The sequence below is a fragment of the Lacerta agilis genome, chromosome 3 (genome assembly GCF_009819535.1).
Source record: "Lacerta agilis isolate rLacAgi1 chromosome 3, rLacAgi1.pri, whole genome shotgun sequence".
NCBI lineage: Eukaryota > Metazoa > Chordata > Lepidosauria > Squamata > Lacertidae > Lacerta > Lacerta agilis.
Window position 1 is genome coordinate 63,317,078 of NC_046314.1, and position 20,701 is coordinate 63,337,778.

General features: G+C 39.9%; 1 protein-coding gene across 1 annotated transcript in view; it reads left to right on the forward strand.

Moving 5' to 3' along the window:
* Positions 1-20,701, forward strand: part of MTHFD1L (methylenetetrahydrofolate dehydrogenase (NADP+ dependent) 1 like) — a 106,171-nt gene that overhangs the window by 29,348 nt on the left and 56,122 nt on the right. Inside the window, exons 12-20 of the mRNA XM_033143991.1 lie at positions 760-896; positions 1,515-1,561; positions 2,180-2,287; positions 3,317-3,391; positions 7,068-7,170; positions 8,794-8,870; positions 10,388-10,528; positions 13,746-13,814; positions 17,896-18,007. Of these exons, the coding sequence (XP_032999882.1) occupies positions 760-896; positions 1,515-1,561; positions 2,180-2,287; positions 3,317-3,391; positions 7,068-7,170; positions 8,794-8,870; positions 10,388-10,528; positions 13,746-13,814; positions 17,896-18,007 (869 nt within the window). The remainder of the gene's footprint in view (positions 1-759; positions 897-1,514; positions 1,562-2,179; positions 2,288-3,316; positions 3,392-7,067; positions 7,171-8,793; positions 8,871-10,387; positions 10,529-13,745; positions 13,815-17,895; positions 18,008-20,701) is intronic.

A 20,701-nucleotide genomic window follows, 5' to 3' on the forward strand; every position in this document is an offset into this window, starting at 1 on the left:
TGTTTAAAAACTCCCAAGGGCTCACGTAGATTTAGGCTTTTGCAAGCATTATTACTTGCACTTTACTAATACGTCTTTATTTTTTATTATGACGTATTATTCACACTTCTTTTTTGGTGGTTTTTTTTACAAAATGTATAAAAACAAAATATACAAAATCTCATTCATGCTTGGAGAGGTTAGGAAATAATGGTTCACTAAATAAGCCTATGTCCCCTTAAATGTTGAAGAATGAGTTTTCAAGAAAGTTGGAGAGGCTTTGGTCTTGCATGTAAATCTATACCGAATTCAGTGTATGTTCCAGGTATTCAGAACAGTTGCCAAAACAATTTGTTTCCCCCATTCTTAGAGGTATTGACATCTGGGTGATATCCAATATCATGCAAGCAGATGTAATAGGACTTCCCCTTCCACTCCTCCCTGCTGTAGCCCTGTGCACCACCCCCAAATCTGCTCCAATGGGTTTCCCAACTCTTGAGCAGATTTTGGGGGTACATGAGGGCCCTGGGGGAAGGAAAGGAGGGCAAAATCCCACAGCAGGAGAGGAAGCCAGTTCCACAAGCAGGCTGATACCATGGGATGTCAACCGAAGTTAGTGTAACAGATGTAAATTGCCTGTTTTATAATAGCATTGTTTAGTTGAAATTGACTATACTGTTAATTTTTATTTGGCTTGCATTGGTAGCTTTTTCATACTCATAGTAAAACCGATGTCAGCAGCCTATTGATTTTATACATTTCATCTTCCGGTGTTGTTAGGATTACACCAACCCCACTTGGAGAAGGAAAGAGCACTGTGACAATTGGCCTCGTTCAGGCTCTGACAGCCCACCTTAAAGTAAATTCCTTTGCCTGCCTGAGGCAGCCTTCTCAAGGACCTACATTTGGTGTTAAAGGTACTCATTCTTTCATATTATACAGTACTTTATAATACAGCTTCTGGACTGTTTTGGCTAAAGGAGACCGGTGAAATATTGTTGTGTTTTAGAGTTGTTCTGTTTCTTTGATTTTAAAGGCATATCCAGAGAGTATGGTGCATAATAATTTTTGTAGACTTTTAAGATATGCAGACAGCTCTATCATGTGGACGATTATCTATTTCATAGATACACAGATTAGACTGTTTCCACACCGGGGTGTCAATGTCAATGCGGGTAGACTTTTCAGTGTGTACTTTTGTGCATTTTCATCCACACATCCACACTTTCAGTTTGCTGCCTCTGAAATCTATCTCAATATTTCCCATCCATACTTGTGGGCCATGCTTGGTGGGATGCTCTTTGGAAGGTATCACAATAGTAGTCAAGTTAATTTGTTATTTTATAAAGTTAAAAAAATGTGGTGGCAGCAGCATTGTAAACATGTGGTTTTTGAACTGGTGATGCTTCTTTGTTTTCTGAATCTCATTAGAGACTCAAAATTTTGCATCATTCCATTTCTTCTTTTATGGTTTATTCAAGCCTTCCTTCAGAATAGTTTAGTAATGTAACATAAGCATTTCATTTGCTGTGTAGGTGGAGCAGCAGGGGGTGGATATGCTCAAGTCATCCCAATGGAAGAGGTAAGATAAAATTTTCTTCGCACCATTAAAGATGGACTTTAGCTCCTCTCTTTCTGTTGACAAAGAGTAAATACATACACAGACAAATATTAATTTCTTTGAAAACTCTTTAATCAGCAGATTTCATCCCTTGTGTAATGTCATTAATTTTCTCATACTTTTTGTCTTGGTTTGATACACTTTTGCTCAATTGTGTTATGAAATTCATGAGAACATGAGACCAGCCATCCACCCAGCATTCTGTTTCTAATATAAGTTCACAAAATCATTTTGAAGTACATTGTATATTCTGTCCTTCAATATTCACATCATAAATAAAAAAGCATGAATGTATGAATCAAATTGCAGGTTGCTGCATCCTAGCAAAAACGTATTTTCCAGCTCGTCTTAATTCATCTGTACTTTGGTTGTGTTGGCTATAAACTATTCATCCACTGAACTGAGACCCTCTCTCGCCTATTAAATCTCTTCAGCTACAATGATGATGATTTAATCATATTTCCACAACAATTTGAAAGTTGTTCAACTGAGCTGTTAATCCCACAAGTGAAAGTGCTTGGATGGGTTTCACCGATCGGTTCAAAATGAATGTTTTTCTCATTTTTAATTCATCTGTAGTTCAATCTTCACTTAACTGGAGATATTCATGCCATTACTGCAGCAAATAATTTGCTGGCTGCTGCTATAGATGCAAGGATTCTGCATGAAAATACTCAGTCTGATAAGGTAAAGCCAACCATTTTATAATTTCCATCACTAATGTTATCTGATTGTTACTGTGAATACTGTATTTCCTAAAACACAGCAGTTAAAAGCATTTTGAATAATTCATTATTGACCATTTAATAATTTGTTTTGGTGTAATCCAATGGATTTAGAGACCTTTTCTACTCAAGGTTCATCTATATACAGAGCCAGCATTTTTGTCACAGTTTGGAGCAGAGGTAATTAACATGCTGTCCTCCAGATGTTGCTGGACTCCAGCTCCCATCAGCCCTAGCCAGCACGGCCAATGGTTAGGAATGATGGGATATGTAGACATGCAACATCTGGAGGGCAACACACTGGCTACCTCTGTTCTAGATGGACCAAGAAACAGCATTTTGGATTCTCAGTGCTGGGCTTTTGAGGTTGCCAGAGAAGAACATTCCAGGAGTGTTCCCAAGTATACCCCTTTATTTTCCCCTTTATAATTATAATCCTCACTTCTTGGAGGAAAAGGCTGTTCTTGAGGGAACTCTCGTCTTCTGTCTGGAAACTGAGTGTTTAGTCCATACTGATAAGGATTCTAAGGAGCAGTGCCATCTGATAATTGCAGAACCTTAGTGGCCTTATGAGAGTCCTTGTTTTTAGATTGTAATATGTATTTACTTCAAAACGTGGTGAGCCAATCCTGCCATGTTTGGGGAACCTCCTTGTTCTGCTGAGTGGCGCTCTAAAGTCCTTCCCTAAGGGCCCAGTAATCCCAAAGGAAGTGCGGCATGGGCTCCGTGTGGTGGAAGTACTCACAGTATGCAAACCCTCTTTCCTGAGCAGATGAAATACATTTTGCTGGTTATGATAGTTGTTATTTTTATATCAGTTGCCCTTTAAATGGGAAGAAGAATGTCTCAGAAGCTGTAATGGGTGGAGACAAATTTGGAATAGGATTGGAAAATGCATGCTCAGTTATTAGCAGGATCAGGACTGCACTTTATGATCCTTGATGGGGGACTGGCACCTTGCCTACTGATTTTCATTATATGTTCTTTGCAGGCCTTATATAATAGATTGGTTCCATTAGTTCATGGAGAGAGGAAATTTTCAGCCATTCAGCTTGCACGCCTGAAAGTAAGTGGCCTTTTAAACTTTCAGTAATGTTTTATGGATTCTTTTAGAACTCCTTGGGTCTCTTAAAAAAATAATGAATTTAAACTGATTTGGCTTATAATAACTAGAGTTTCCTATTTTTGAACTAGTAAGGCCAAAAGGTCCCCAAACAAATATAGGTTCAAATGAATCAGTCATTTGTCCCCATCTCATAGTGATTTATGTAGTCAGATAGAATTGTGTTGTCTCTGCAGGAAGTCATTATATGATGTGTTTCAACTTCATCACATATTCAGTAAGTGAGATTGTCACAGTTTATAGAAAGTGTCTCAGCTTTTAAGTTGCAATCCAGTGTACCTTTATCTGGGGGTATAAGGCCTCTTGAACCAAGTGGGGCTTTTTCTGAGTAAACACACATAGGAGTGCACTGTTGGAGCGTGTTGAAAATGTATCCAATCAGACAAACTAGTCAACTCCCACTAGGTAGCATCTAAGTGACTCTGGTGGTGAGTGAAGCAACCTGGTTGTTTGGAAACTACCTTACACCTTCCATAAGCCCCAATGAACTATCTCTGTGCTTTGGAGTCTTTTATGGGTCTGGAGAAACCTGCAAATAACACTACTTAGAGCGCTTCAAAACTGTGCTTGCAACAGATACCTGTTTCCCCCAAAACAGGTGGTCATAAGGAAAGTGACCCCAGTCAGTATATGACACCAGTCTGTGTCTCCTGTTATCACTGGGTAGTAATGGACAGTTAAAAAGTACTTCTGTAGCCCAATGCTTTTTAAATTCTAAACTGTCATTGACTATTTAAAAAAATGTGTATTTTTACTTTTTTAACTTTCAGTTTCTGAAAATATATGTAACAATCTCCCTATAACCCTCACCCCTCAAGAAACATTCCTATGCATGTACAAAGGCAAACATTAAGCAGATTTTATGATACTTTAGAGTTTATTATAGCAGCTAGGAGTCTTTAAAGTTTGTCCCAGAGTGAGACATGGGTAGCTGGTTGTAGGGGGATAACATTCACCTTTCCAGTGTGCTGATTAAACATGTACCATACAGTTTCAAAATATTATTTGGACTTTGCACTCATTAGTGCTCTTCTGGTTGATGCTTTTCTGCTTTTGCCATAAGAGCTATGTTCCACAGTCTATCCCACCATGTCTCTAAGGTTAAGTTAGTAGCTGTTTTCCAATATTGTGTTAATATATTTCTAGTTGCAGACATGAAAACATTAGTCGGTCCTTAAACAGTAAATTCTTATAGCCATCTATAAACAGATTTAATAAACCTAGTGTCACGGGAGAGTCAGGAGGAGTTTGGGAGCAGAGGAAGGGGGGAGAGATGAGCGACCAAGAGGCTGTGGAAAGCAGTAGGGAGGAACAAGGAGAGGACGGAGGAGAGAATGTCGTTGTTCCAACAGCAGTGGAGCGAAGGGTGAGGAAACGACGTGAGCAGTGTAGGCGGGTCACTTTACCAAGACTATTATGTTGGGTGCAGTCGCGTAAGCCGGCATTGCTGGCAACTGAGAGTGAGGGGTCGGATGCTTGAGAAATGAACTCTGCCTTGTTAAATATATACTTAATAAATATTATTCTATAGCAACCAGCATAGCAAGTGCATTTGCTCATGAGATGCTCCCACACAACCCTGAACAGGTTGCATCACCTGTTCCATAATAAATACCATTTTCCTAAGGATGCGGGTGGCGCTGTGGGTTAAACCACAGAGCCTAGGGCTTGTCAATCAGAAGGTCGGCAGTTCGAATCCCCACGATGGGGTGAGCAGCTCAGTCCCTGCTCCTGCCAACCTAGCAGTTCAAAAGCACGTCAAAGTGCAAGTAAATACAATTTTCCAAAGTAAATGTCCAGGTTTGCATTTGCACCACATATGGAAATATGAACCTAAATGTTGATATCCTCTCCAAAAAAAAGGACTTGAATGAGAGCTTAAGCTGTGGCATTTTACAGGTGTGTGGTGGCATCTGTGAATTGTTTTTAAACTTATTTTCTCTCATTTTAGCTGACACTGACTTAAAATATTTTTCCCTCCAAAGTTTTTGCCAGTCTGCATTATCAATTTCACTGAGTAAATCTGTTTTCCATATAGATTTTAAGGAGATTAGATCCTCTGTCATCACATCACAGATAATCTTGAAGATATTTCAGAGTAAATTTTTGGATGTGTAGATAGAATTTAAAATTAGTTGTTCAATAGGTTTTAAGGCTCTGGTGGCTTGAAACAATATTGTGGGTTAGCAGATAAATCTATAATTTGGTATATGGACCACCAATTTGTTTCAAGGTTACCTAATTGTGCTTTTATTTTTACTCCAGTAAGAGGTTTTATTCCCCTACAGACGTCTCTTATTGTTTGTAGCCCTTTTTGTTTCCAGCTTTTGAATTGTGATTCTCTAGTTCTTACTGAATAAAGGGTAGAAATAGTAAGACTAATTGGAGATGTTGCTGGGGCCAATTTTTTGGACCGTAAGGTCTGCTAAAGCAAAGGAATTGAATATATATATTTTAGGATAATGAGTTTAAAAGGGTAATGCCTCAGCTCTTTTTTATTAAAAGAGTCCAACTCCAATAATAACCATGAGCCCTGAGATGAGCTTCTCATTATGAAGGGGAAAAATGTATACAAGTAGCATTGTGATGGTATAAAAGCAGGGGCGGAGCAAGGGGGCGGGGGGACGGTCCACCACAGGTACCGCCCTGGGGGTGATACTCTGGGGGCAGGCCCCACCCCCGCAATCGACACCGGCGGCGTGACAACTTTTAAAAGGCTGCAACGTGCAAACAGCAGCACAGCGCCTGTGCTGCTGTTCACGTGCTACAGCCTTAAAGGTTGCCACACCGCACGGAAGGGGCGCCGGCCGATTGCGCCTGCCATCTTGGGTGGACTGCGCATGTCCACCCAAGATGGCGGGTGCGATCGGCCAGCGCCCCTTCTGACCAGCGCTGTGCCGTGCTGCATTTTAAGCCTTAAAACGCGGCGTGGCCCAGTGCTGGTCAGAAGGGCCGCCGGCCGATCGCGCCCGCCATCTTGGGTGGACTGTGCATGTCCACACATGCGCAGTCCACCCAGGAGACTGCGCATGCGTCCTGACGTCACAACGCATGTGCCGTGACGTTAGGGTGCGCGCGCTAGGGAGTGGTGCACCGCCCCCCGGGGAGGGGTGCCTTCAAGTTTGCCGCCCCGGGTGGCAAAGTGGCTCGCTATGCCTCTGTATAAAAGGTGTCTGAATTCAACTGGAGAGAAATATTCCCTTCAAGCAAACAAGGTCCTGATCGATCAGTATTGGACAGAGAATAATATCACCTTCAGTTGCATGTGGCTACTTCTGGTCAATAGGTCTTAGGGCAGTAGGCCTTATGGACAGTTTCACAGAATTAGAAACAAGGTTGCTTATAATCTGCTGCACAAAGCCCCTTCGCTGTGGACTTCCACTAAAAAATGTAACTAGAAGTCAGCTGGCCTTTGCAGTGATGAGCTGAAAGCCAATCTCCATTGAGTTTAGCATGTGTGAGCTGGTCATGTGACCTCTTCAGCACACACCATTGTGGCTTGAATTGGCCACAGCATGTACTGTGGCGGGTTTTAGAACTGAGTAGGTGTTTATGTAGCTTTTTCAAGCAGCAATCTTCCTCGTGTATCATTTTTCTTCTTTTGGGTTTCTTTTTCTAGAGGCTGGGAATAACAAAAACGGATCCTGACTCATTAACAGCTGATGAGATTAGCAGGTTTGCAAGACTAGACATAGACACATCCACGATAACATGGCAAAGAGGTAGGTGTCAGAATATAAGAGGAGCCTGCTGGATAAAATCAAAAGTCTGTCTAGTGCATATTGTACCATGGTGGGCCAGATGCTTATGGAAATATAAACTGAACTAAGTTTTCTTGATAATAGCAGGCACAACTATTATAGGCTATTATTTATGCCCTTGTTATTGGCTTGGACTGTTGCCAGAAAAAAACAGATTTCTAAATAAACATGGCCATGATTTTTCTGTATGTTCTTTTTATTTCTAATGTTGAGAATGGAAGAAATGTCCCTTGTAGCAAGCTAGAAAATGCCATTGTTTTTTTTTTTCTTTGGCTTTTCTTTCCTTTAATATCCTGGAATCCCAAAATGTTTTTAAAGCAGTGATTCTAGGAATCCAGACTGTTTGTGCTTTCTGCAAAAGTCCAGAATAAAGGCTGGGAATTTGCCTTCTCCTTGCAGAATACTTGCAGAATAATCTCCAGCAAGAGGCAAAAAGAGCCTAGTCCAAAGTAATACAAACCACACCATTTCCTTCCCTGCCATAGGACTTGGTGAAAGGAAGGTGTTGGAAGTAGACACCAACAGCATGCTAGTCTGCAGACACTTTCAGGCTCCCCCTTGTTGGCTACAACCCACTGCTGTACCTACTCACTATGCCTCCTGGCATCCATACATTCAGCAGGGTAGTGATTCAAAACAACAGAATTTTAAACAAAATGATTTAGTTATAGTCTGGTTGCAGATAACCTATTTAAACTTTGTCTGTATGTAGTACCATGCTTTTTTGACCCTTGCCATTGCACATGGACATTGTCAAATGTATTGGTTTTTTTTTTTTTAAGTGTCTTCCCTTAAATTTCTGCATTTTAAGTAGCAGTAGAAAACCAGCTGCATCTTTTCAACTAGATAAGAATATGCATTTCTTGTAAGCCCCTAACATTTTCCTTTTCATGTTTCTGTTCATACTGTAGTAAGTATGTAGTTGTTTAAATTCTTCAGATTATATACACATTCCCAACATCCCTCATGTCTGTTTTCAAAGCATAATCTGGATTATTCAGATGGTATTTGTCTAATAAACGATATACAGTAAGAGTAATCAGAAGTTGTTTAAATCTTCTGAGATTTTTAAAGCTTTTATATCATGCCCTGAACTGAACATTAATACTCAAAAGTATATTGAATATACTGATAGGGTGTAGAAAATATTATAGAAGTTCTTGTTTCACATCCTAATTTTCAGTTTTTACAAAGCATCTTTCTGGAAGAATCTTCTGGTCTTACATCCATTTTAGAGTGTTGAGAATTTGAAGTCAAGGAGGAGTTTCTTAACAAAAGCCAGAATCGTATTTAGCCAATGAGAAGGAGGAGCAATCTCTGTAGCAGAATGTGTTGTGATAAGATGACATCACCATTGCTCTTGCCCTACCTGAAAGTTTGCAGCAAACCTGAACCATCACGAGGCTTTCACAATATTCTGCAATGCTGCAGAGCTTCCAGTCTTATAAAGAAGTGTTAGATTTGTTACACAGGAGAAGATGCACACATTTAAAAATAAATGCCTTTATGTATCACATTAACAGGATATGTAGAAATAGTTCCTTCTTTCTTTTTTTTTGCTAAATGTTTTTTTTTCCCTTTCAGTGGTAGATACAAACGATCGATTTCTTAGAAAAATAACAATTGGACAAGCAAGTACAGAAAAAGGATTTTCTCGTCAGGTAGGTAAAGTTCTGACTGTGTTTGGAGAAGATATTTCTTTTGATCGTTGAAAATGTTTCCTTCCTAATGTATTTTCAATAAATTGTTGAAGAACTGGTTGCTTAATGGTTTTAGATATGAATTAATTTGCAGCAAATCTTGGCTTAGTGTATGGTAGTGGTTCTAAAGCAGTAGTTTTCATATAGTTATCAAGTAGTATAGTAATCAACATTGCATTGATGTATCGGGAAAATACATCAATAAATAAATATGTCTGTTTACTCGCATGTAAGTCCCCCTGCATCCAAAGGGGATAAAATCTAGTAAGTTTTCATCGAAATGTAGTCTAAAAGTAATCTCATTTAAAAACAGATGATTGGAATATCAATATTTGAGAAAGTGTCCAAAAGAGAACTCATCATTGTAACTCTGCTGATAAGCCAGCTCATGGTTGTTTTTTCATGCACACCGTCTTTGTGATGGCATTACTAAACAGTGAGCCTACTTCTCAACAGTAGCCATGTTTAATATGTTAGATCTAAGCGAAAGTTTACCACACGAAAATATAATCTACTTCAAGCATAATGTGGAAGACGGAAGGCAGTTATTCTGGGTGAAGTGTCACAAAACCAGCTCAAGCTTTTTTACATACACTTCCCTAGAGATTTGACCGGCTATGAAGGGAGATGACAATGCTGGGCTTAACCGCATGGGCTGAGCCTGAAGAGAGCAGCCTTCTCACAGTCTTACAGGCACCATGCCATTTGTCAATCTTTTTAAGAACTTGTCCAGATAAAGGCTGCTTTTGGATAATCAAATTCCAGTTTAATGAGCGGAGATATGAACGGATCTTGTGAATGTGGGTGCAGCTGCTTTGCTCCTCCCTTTGCATGAGCCGGTGGACAAACCAGGAACTCTTCAATTAACTATAACTTTCCAGTTCCCCTGAGCCAAGTAAATAATATTAATGGCTTGCTTTATTTATTTATTTATTTATTTATAAAAGTATTTATATATCACTAGATCACACAAAGCCTATCGGGAAGTGGTTTACAGCATTAACAAGATTTAAAAAAAAAACAACCCATACGATAAAAGCATAAAAAGTTTAATACAATTTAAAAGCAAAAAAAGTTAAAAATGAGAAACAATAAGCCAGTATTATGTCTAAATACCCTGTCTTGTTCTGAAGTTGTTAACCTTAGTTTTCAAGTTCACATGAAACTAGTTTGCTGGTTCATGCAAAGTGAGAAGTGAATGAAGCAGCAGCTATGTGCTCAAGCCACAGAGCTCACCTGTATATAGTCAGTATGATAATCCAAACTCGGATGGCAACTATCCATATTCTTCTATACAGCACTGTGCTGATCCTTATCAGCTTTGCCCACTGGTAGTATACAATCTTCTTTTATTGCTTTCATTTGTAGCCCACCTTTCTTCCATGGTGGAACTCAAGGTGGGGTTCATCAGATTCCCAGCTATGGATTAGAACTCCACGTGTCTCTTGTCTCATATACCTGTACTTTTCTTTTTACAGACTCAGTTTGATATAGCTGTTGCAAGTGAAATCATGGCAATCCTAGCGCTGGCCAGTGGTCTGTCAGATATGAAAGAAAGAATGGGGAAAATTGTAGTTGCTAACGACAAAAAGGGGCAACCAGTGACAGCAGAGGATTTGGTATGGATCACCTCAGCATTCTTACTATTCCTTTTGCTTATTAAGACACAATGCAGCTCTTTTTAAAAATCCACATTCAGAGAAAATGTGTATCTGGGGTGTACCTTATTTCCAGAAGAGTCAAATTTGGTCAAAACTGTGGGTTATTTTCTGTTTCTAACAACTCATCCTACCTATATCAGTGGTTTTCAAAAGGTGGGCAGCAACAAACTGGCAGAGGGACAAAAGTTTTCAGGAACAGAGAGACTCTGTTCACCTTCTTCACCTTTGCCAGCAAAATATGGTAGGATTAATTCATTTTAGCAAAGGATTTTTATTAATTCATATAGAACCAGGGCAGGTTGATAGCTTTCCTACTTGTCCCATCGCACTAGCCTGATTCAGGAAGAGCTGCTGCTTTGTTCTAATCCTATGTCCCTGTGTATGGTTTTGCGAGGGGTTAGAGATGTCTTGTTTGTTTCCCCTTTATAATGCTATGTTGGATCAATACTCTAAACTGAGAGAGGGACCTTTTTTTCAGCCCCAGAGCCACATTCCCTTCTGGAGGTCACATTCCAGTGGTGGGTGGGGCCAGAAGCAAAAGTGGACAGAGCAGTTAATTTTTTACAGTAAGATAGTTTATGTATATGGTCACACACCACTCTCTGTTCTCCATCGAAGCAGGTAAGAGGCATTGTCAGAGTTCCAGCCAAGCAAAGCAAGACTAGTGAAGGGTGTGGCCTGGAGGGGAGGTTCCAAGGGGCCAGACAGAGATACTTGGAAGGTGAGCATTTGGCCACCCATGCTGTTAATCACCAGACCTTTGCACATATAATCAGGTTATATGCATATGACTACATGCAAGCATCTCTGCATGCTCTCCTTGAGAAATGGGCTAAGAGGATAGAAGAAGTTTAGAAAGTGATGCTTCATGGTGCTGTTTCTACTGCTGTTTGTTTTTATTGTTTGTTAAGATTTTAAAAAAATTTATCTGTAACCTGCCTTCAAGTATGATTTTATCATAGAAAGGCAGGATATAAATGTTCAAATAAATAAATAGTTTGAAAAACATGACTTGCATGCATACATTCCTGAACCTTAAAACGCAGGACTAGAGTTTGCAAATTAAACGTTGGGAGTGCAGCTGCAAATAATTTTTTTGTAGAAGAGAACAGTGTCCTAAATTTTAGGTCTCAGAAATATTTTAATGTCACTCTGAGTGCATGCTTCCATTAACACTCAGCATGTGTTCAAAATGAACCCATTTTTAAAGTTCCTTAACTTTCCCTATATTGAAATGATGTTTTTACAAGTAGCCTTCAATTCATTATTTAATGTTCAACCTAAACCTCTAATTCCTCTTCTCTTTCATTTGTTTCATATGTGAATAATGTTTAATTTACCATGCAAATATGCAATTGCTCTTAATTTCAGGGTGCTATACCACATTTTCAGTGTACTGTAATAAAATCTAAAATACACACTAGGAGATGAAAACCAGATGCTGCAAGGGCTGGAGGTGGGAGGAGGCAGAAAAGAAAAGATAAATTGAATATTTCATAAACTCAGAGGCTCCTTTCACAAGTGTAATGGGTTTTTAAAAGCCATCCTCTGTAATTGAAGTGCAGAATTTGTTGCCAAAATATGGTGCTCATTGAGCAGGGTTCTGAAGACTAGATTGCAATTTGGCTGTGGTATTATAGCAAAATGTTTGATAGACAGATGCCATATCTCCATGGCAAATTAAACTGGCATGCCCAAGATTAGTATTTCAGCAGCCATGAGGAATATTAAATAAATATGTAGCTATTTGTTTAGTAAGGAAGCTTCTCAAATTACTGCATGAGGACTCTTTTGTACGTTGAATATACTCATTTTACAAATAGCATACAGGTGAGGATATTGTCTTGGAACCCTAGGCTCCAGTTGTGTTTGTGGTGCCTTTATGTAAGGCATGTCTTAATTCTTTATAGGGTTCTTTCTTTCCTTTTAAAACAACCAGTTCCTAGGAGGTTTTATTTCAAACTCGATCAAACAAAATATCCAATGAGAGAGTATCTGGATCATACCATGAATGTGCAGTGAGACAGTTATCAAACAGAATTCAATGTTTAATCTGGGGGGGGGCAGTTTCTCAACCTCTGTTCCCCAGTAAAAATAATGTGTTATTAGACACTGCATCAACCCCTAAAGAGTAGGAAAATGGGTTAGGAATGGCCATGAGGAAGAAGCTTGGATGTTGACTGCAGGCTTTTTTATCAATAGCAAATTGTCCAGTGCCACCTAATGGAGAACTTGCCTTCCTGGCTGCAACTGTTTCAGCACTTACAGAAAAGGGCATCTACCCTGTAGTCTTATGTCAGACTCCATCTAGACTGTCTCTCTGTTTCCTACAACCAGATGCCTCTGGGAAACCCACAAGCAGACAAAGATCGCAATAGCCTTCTCCTGTTGTTTCCCAGCAGCTGGTATTCAGAAGCATACTGAAGTCCATACTCTGAACCTGGAGATTCCATTAAACTATGATGACCAGTAGCTATCAGTAGCAAGTGGTGTGGCTATGCTGCTCATCTGACCTAGCTCTGGCATTACTGCTTACTGGGATGGATTGTCAGAGGGAGGGAGTGGCGAGGTTGGTGCAGTGCAAACACGCCTGATGGATACAATTCAGTGCTCCTTCCAGTGCATTTGCACTACACTGTCCATGCCGCTGCCTTCTCCTTCCCTATCTCCATCCCAATATACATATGCAGCAGTTAGTCAGCCAAATGGAGGTTCAGGTGAGTGGCGCAGCCCCACCACACTTCTCTTAGTGAAAGCTATTGATAGACTTTTCCCCTCTGTAAATATGTCCTTTAAGCAAATGGCCACCACCATATCTTGTACAATGATCTTGGGGAAGTGGGTGAGGTTGGTAGCAATAACAAGTCATGGCTGGCTAAGAAAGGCAAGCTACAATGTGTGCGTCTGTGCCTTAAAATATTTCCATGTTCAGTGTATGTATTACTCTTAAAATTGTATTGTATTGAATTATATAACTCAGAAGCTTTGTTACCTCCCATTCAGGGTTTATAGTGATGGAGGTGGCATTTCCAGAACTTTTAGCATCACCCTACATAGAGATAATAATGTTTTTTACAGCTGTGTGTTGGTTTGTGTTTAGCTAAACACTTTGATTTTTAAACCACTTTACTTGAACTTCTAAGCTGCAAGTTATAAGCAGTTTCTTCTTTTTTAGGGAGTAACTGGTGCTTTGTCAGTTTTGATGAAGGATGCAATTAAACCAACACTGATGCAGACATTAGAGGTCAGTCAAATCATCTGTAACCCTAACCTTTCTCTTCTCTTTTTTTTAAAGGACTATATCTGAGTTGCCAAAGTGCTTTTCTTTTTTAAAACTGAAATTAAACATTTGCTTGTTTATACTGCATGACTCCTCCTTTTCATATTTGATTTGCATGGGCATTTTACAAGGCATGTTGCTAAGAGAGGGTTCCCCACTCCCAAGTCCAAGAACATTTGAACTTCTATTAGCATTACCTGTGCTAGAAATGCAGATTGGGATTGCCCAAGGGAAGTTCTGCCATTTCCGCCCACCTCCCTTTCAGCACCCCCTTGCCATACCCCACATCATTTCTGAGATGCTCTCAGGAGCAACCTGGGAAGAGAGAGGGTGAAGGGGAGAGGTAGGAAAGTTCCATTCTGAGATCAGAACTCCACTTAACGTTCTTAGGATCCACACGATTGTTAATAATTGAGGCTGCAATCTATACAAGCTTAAATCCCAGCCCACTCCATGGGAGTTTGTTGTTCAGTCGTGTCCGACTCTTCATGACCCCATGGACCAGAGCACGCCAGGCATGCCTATCCTTCACTGCCTCTCGCAGTTTGGCCAAACTCATGTTAGTAGCTTCGAGAACACTGTCCAACCATCTCATCCTCTGCTGTCCCCTTCTCCTTGTGCCCTCCATCTTTCCCAATGTCAGGGTCTTTTCTAGGGAGTCTTCTCTTCTCATGAGGTGACCAAAGTACTGGAGCCTCAACTTCAGGATCTGTCCTTCTAGTGAGCACTCAGGGCTGATTTCTTTAAGAATGGATAGCTTTGATCTTCTTGCAGTCCATGGGACTCTCAAGAGTCTCCTCCAGCACCATAATTCAAAAGCATCAATTCTTCGGCGATCAGCCTTCTTGATGGTCCAGCTTTCACTTCCGTACATTACTACTGGGAAAACCATAGCTTTAACTATACGGACCTTTGTTGGCAAGGTTAAGCATACATGGGAGTTAAGCATACATAAATGCCACAGAGATCACAGCCTCAGCTTTTATAGGAACAGAAATGAAGTGTTGCCTGTCATAAATAAACAGTAAATAAATGGGATGTATATTTAAAGGAAACACGGTATCTGTGAAGACATACTCTTTTACCATATTCAAATATATATTCATAAAAAAGATATTGGTGTAACTTCAGAAACAGAGGCATAGGGACTGCTTATTTCTAAGCATGGCAGGTTTACTTGAAAGCCCCTTGGCTTGCAAAACAACAAGGAAAAAACAGTAGCATCTGTTGGTTTGGATCCAGAGAAACTTTGAGTGCTGCTCTGTTCACAGAAGGAGAGGGACGGCAATTTGGGGTCGATTCCCTGCTTCCTCCTAAGACCTTTGAGAGTCCAGGAGGAGTGCCAGATTGGCCCCACCAATGGATTTACACTGCACTGACCACCCTGCTACCTTAGCCTTCCTGGTAAGCAACAGTGACCTGCCTACTGGTCACTGTAAACTGCTTTGAGGTTTTTCCTACAATCAAGTGGGGTAAAAATAAATATATATGGAAAAAATAAATACTGGAAAGCTAGTACAGTGGCTCATCCCCATCAGTGAGCCACTTCTGGCTCTGGAAGACCCTGCAGAAGTTGGTCTTTGAAGGTGCAGATAGAAGCCTAGTAGGAGCCTTATTTGGATTATCAGCCCTTCTACAAATAGAAAGCCACCTTCCGCTTGAGAAAGAGCCACTCTGAACCCAAGCCATTATATTTTCATTTTGGATCTTTGATTAGAGAGGTTTTGCGTAACATATGTGCACTTTAAAACAGAACACATGATTGCTTTGCCGAAAACTTGTTTGAATTATCACATTTCTTGGTTTGCATTTATGTGGTGAATATTTTTTTTTTTTTTACAACCAGCCTTGTCTGAGCCTAATTTTGGTTTGGTTTTATTAGACATCAATTCATGTGGTCAAATAGGATATGTGCATGGATGCTTTAACAATATTTACATTAAAAAAACTGGGAATCATAGACATCATGATGAATTATCTGTTAGAAGATATTGCTTAGTAAAGCACTATAACATTATTGTGGTGTTGTAGCTCCCTCTTCAGAAAACCCCAAAATAATTTATCTGTCTGAGGAAGCCACATCAAATTCTAGCTTGCGTTTGACTATGGACGTTTTTTACACTTTGTTTTCTTAACAATATTTATACAACTATGAACAATAAAATATGAAGCAGAATCTGTATAATGCGAAAAGAGGAAATCTCAGTGACACACACACAAAAACAAATCACATGAACTTTAGATTTAAAGGTCTTCACTTGGTCCTGAAAACACTGAAAAGTAGGGAACAGGTGAATGCATTTTTCATCCTGGGTGCCATCATTGAAAAGGCCCTTCCCCAGTATTCACCCACCACATCTTACCTGGTGAGAGCATGTGGAGACGGGTCTCTGAGAATGAATAGATAAATGTGGGTGTGCATTATAGCTTTTAAAAAGCTTGAAATGTACCCTTTTCTGTTTTCTGTCAGCCCCTCAGGAAGTATTCAAATACTACTGCTATGCATTTATGGAACACTGTAAATCTTTCAAAGAGTTATAGCACTAATCAAATACTGTTCTGCAAGCGAGGACCCAAGCACAGTAATATTCACTATAAGGCTTGCTGTACAAAGCAGTTTGCTGACTGAGTGACACCCATAAACTACTGAAATTTATTTTCCTGATAGCAAATGATCAGTGGCAGTTTCTATTACTGTAGTTTGAAAAGAATAAATGTACATTGTATTTATTCAGTGATACTGATACCGCCAGGGACTATTTTTGCTGTTTCTGCCATTGTTCTCCGGCTTCAGTTTCAAAGCACACATAGCAGAATATCTATCAGATCACTGATACAAAATGCCATCTTTTGGATAACTCCCCACGCCCCGTCTTTATATTACATTCCTTTCCTCACCCCCCTGGCCTCCTCCATTAATGAAAGAAAACTTGTGTTTTCACAGGTGGAATCACCATAGGTTCTCCCTTTCATATGTCTCTTAGAGGAATTTCAGAGCTGTTGAATCAGATAGACATTTATTAGAATCCCATGAATCAAATGCAACTTAAAAAGAGCGACCAGATATACTATTTTTCTTTTAATTACCGTGAATACTGAAGTCCTATATGTGTACTCAGACATAAGCCCCACTGAGTTCAATAGGGCTTGTTCCTTGGTAAGTGTGGTATAGGATTGCAGCCTCAGTGAAACTGGCCTCAGGAGCCTAAGTTAAAGCAGCTGACTTGTGACAATGAATAGTTGGAAGCTGCAGTGCCAGATGTGACACTTCCCTGAGAAAAGAAGCAATTGGAAAGAAGGCGTTTTTCAGAGTTCTTTAGTAGGCAGGAATTGCTTCAGCAGCTGGAGTATTACGAGAAAAGGTTTTTAACTAGTAAAGCAGCCACCTGAATGTGGATACCAACTTAATCCCTAAAAGAACCTGGTTCCTGACATATTTTTGGCATCAGCCCTGGTTAGCATGGCTGCTGGAGGGGCACTAAAAGCTCTTGGGGCCAAACTAGACATGATGCTTTATCATATAGGTAAATAACAAAAACAACAATAGCCAGCGTTGGGCAGGGAGAAAAGTTTAGTTGAATTGGGAGTGTGGCATGGGATGGCATAGGGGATATCACACTTTGCCTCTGCCACAGTCCCAGTTGGAATCAGAGGCTTCCATGGCTGCTATAAAGAATGGTTTTGCCTGACAAAGTAAAGCAGAACCCTAAATATGGATACCAGCTTAATTACTAAAGCTGCCTTATCTCTCAAGTCTACTTCCTGGAACACCTAGCATACACTGCTACTAAACTATCCTGATAGAAGCAGGATGCAGAGCTTTCTGTTGCTGCTGTGGGTACAGTCTTATGGTCCCTGAGGTCTCTCAGAAAGACTGTTTGTTGTCCTGCTGCAGCTCACTTTGTCCTGCTTCACTCCAGACAATAAGCCTCACTGCTCCACAAGAGCAACGTAGAATATAGTACAGTACAATGTAAAAGGTCTTAACTGTTGTTTTCTTCTTGTGCTCTGATTATATTTCTGCCTTTGCTTTTGATACTTTTAGGGAACCCCAGTTTTTGTGCACGCTGGGCCTTTTGCAAATATTGCTCATGGTAACTCTTCGGTTTTGGCAGACAAAATAGCCCTTAAATTGGTTGGCAAAGAAGGATTTGTAGGTGAGTACAAACTCATTTTGTTTTGGAATGTTTATGTGGAGCTGGAGTAGTTTCATTTGGAATTAATGACTAAGTGTTGTTTTAACTCAAGTGATGTGTATCATGTTTATGTAGCATCACTTTAGTGTGTGATCTCGATACTTTATTGATCAAAAGGCATTGTTGATTTGGAATTCCATGTTTATACTTGGATCCATTTGCCTGGCTAGATTTCCACTGAAATCAGAGGCAGGCTAGTATTCCTGTCTTCTGCTCAGTTTTCACAGTGGGATAATGCTGGTTTTAATAGGGTGCTTTCAACTCTTTAATAGTGTTCCAAAGCAATGCAGATTGAAAGAGAACTTTTTTGTTGATTTCCATTGCTAAAATTATCCTTAGCAGTGAGGATCTCAAAAGTACATTTTTCTTGAAAAGTGTACCTTTTAGAAGTTCAGTGGAGTCTAGAAACAAAACTGATGATGATCAGAAGCAGTACTGGCCATAGCTGTCAACTTTCCCCCTTTTTTAAGGGAAATTCCCTTATTCCAAATAGGATTCCTCGCAAGAGAAGGGAAAAGTTGACAGCTATGGTACTGGCTAGGGAAGACAAGCAAGGTGGTGGTGGTTAAGTGCAGTGAGAAGGAGCAAGGAAGGACAATGAACCTAAAGTTCTGCAGCGAATTGCCAAAGCAATGTTAAGCCATTACATCTGCACCAGCCCTGGATAGGACCATGATAAAACTGAAATATATGATATTTAATATACACAAAAGCATAGATAGATAGATAGATAGATAGATAGATAGATAGATACCGGTAGGTAGGTAGGTAGGTAGGTAGACAGACAGACAAATATTATGTAAACGGCCAAGTTAAGCAAATGGTTTATAGTTAGGTCTGTTTGCAGAATGACATCTTAAACACAGATACAGCTTGAACTCATTGACTCATGCTATCATCTGAAATAAACATCATGATTGTAAGCTGCTGCAAGAAAAAGTGACCAGTAAGTTGAACTGATGTTAACAGCAACAATGTTCATAAGAACAACAACCTCTACTGAGCGAAGCCATTCATAATAAGCAATACAAATAAGTTTGTTAATTCAACTGACACTAATTAGTCAGTCATAAAATGAACCAAATGTAATATGTTTAACAAAGGCCTGAGACCAGTCACATGGAGGAGGGATAGGCCAGTGCAGAGAGCTTGTGAATGGTGCTTGTAGCTCAAGAGGGCCACAATATGCAGAAAGAAGTGGCAACTCATGGACTAGCCCAGTTCCTTCAAGGTCTCCAGTTCAAGACTTTCTGCATGGTCAGTTCTAATACCTCCCCCTGATTTGAGGCAATTCCCTTCTCCCTCTGCAGCCCTGGATTCAGATAATGTGGTAGGTCCTCCTCCACCCGACCCTCTGGAGAGGCTTTTTAGAGGACACAGGGGACTGTGGGGTGGAAGGAGAAGGGAAAGATATGTTGCATGAGCTGCCTTCTGATTGAGCAGCATTGGATGCAACCTACTTTGTATAACATAAACAGTATTCCCAATACACCCTTCCCCCACCCATAGAAAAATAGGAGTCTTTCTGTACTTGCACTATCAGATAATTGGAGAAAATTTGGCATGCTTTGTGTGCATTGTAAACCTAAGCAGAAGTAAGCTTTAATAAGTTGTCTGAATAATTTACTTGCTTTATTCTGCAGTGGAAATGCTCATCAGAACAAAACTACTTGCAGTAGCTGCTTAGTGATCTGTGCAGAGTGTGCACAGCTATATTTCAAAAATCCTTGTATATGCTCAAAAGTATTTAAGTTTATATTATATATACTTATCTATGCTCAAAAGTGTATTTATACAAAAGGTTTATAAATCACTGCATAAAAATAGTGCAGCATATGTGTTTAAAACAAGAAAGAATGATCTGCAATTTTTTTAAGAGATTGTAAAATGCTTTGCAGTATTTCTTTGGTGGGAGTTCTTTCTCCAAAAAAGGAAGTAAATGCTTTGCTTTAAACCCCGTTTGGCACCAAAGCACATGTGATGTCTTAATATTTGCATTTTTCAGAGTTCTTTATAGTTGTTTTTGCTTGACTTCATTGAAAAACCACTGTGTATTGAGTGCTCCAGTGAGTGTTAAATTCAAATATCCTTGCTATCTTATGTCATAACATTCACTCTCTTGCATTTGTAGCTCCCTTTCTTTTCATAGTTAAGAAAATGCAGTGCTTACTGAAGCAGTAAAAGTTATCCTTTCCTGTTTTGGGGGTCAAATGATAAATTAATAATGGTCACGATCCAAAACAAAACAAAAGTACACAAAAGCTCGTGCACACACACACACACACACGAGATACAAATAAAACTACTGTACTATAAAATCACGAAAGCTCATACCAAGAACAAACTTAGTTGGTCTCTAAGGTGCTACTGGAAGGAATTTTTTATTTTGTTTTGACTATGGCAGACCAACACAGCTACCTACCTGTAAGTAAAATTCTGTAAGCTACAGGGCAAATAGCAGCAGATCAGAACTATCCACGGTTGGGAGGGGGTAGATTGTAGTTCCACACAGACAGCTGGGGGGCACTGTGGAAAATGTCCTGTCCCATATCACCCTCCTAGCATCCCATTGGGGTGAGGCTCTCTGTCTGACTTCGAAGGACGTAATGGACAGTTTATTGAAAGCCACTATAAAAGTCAAGAGCTTATAGACTT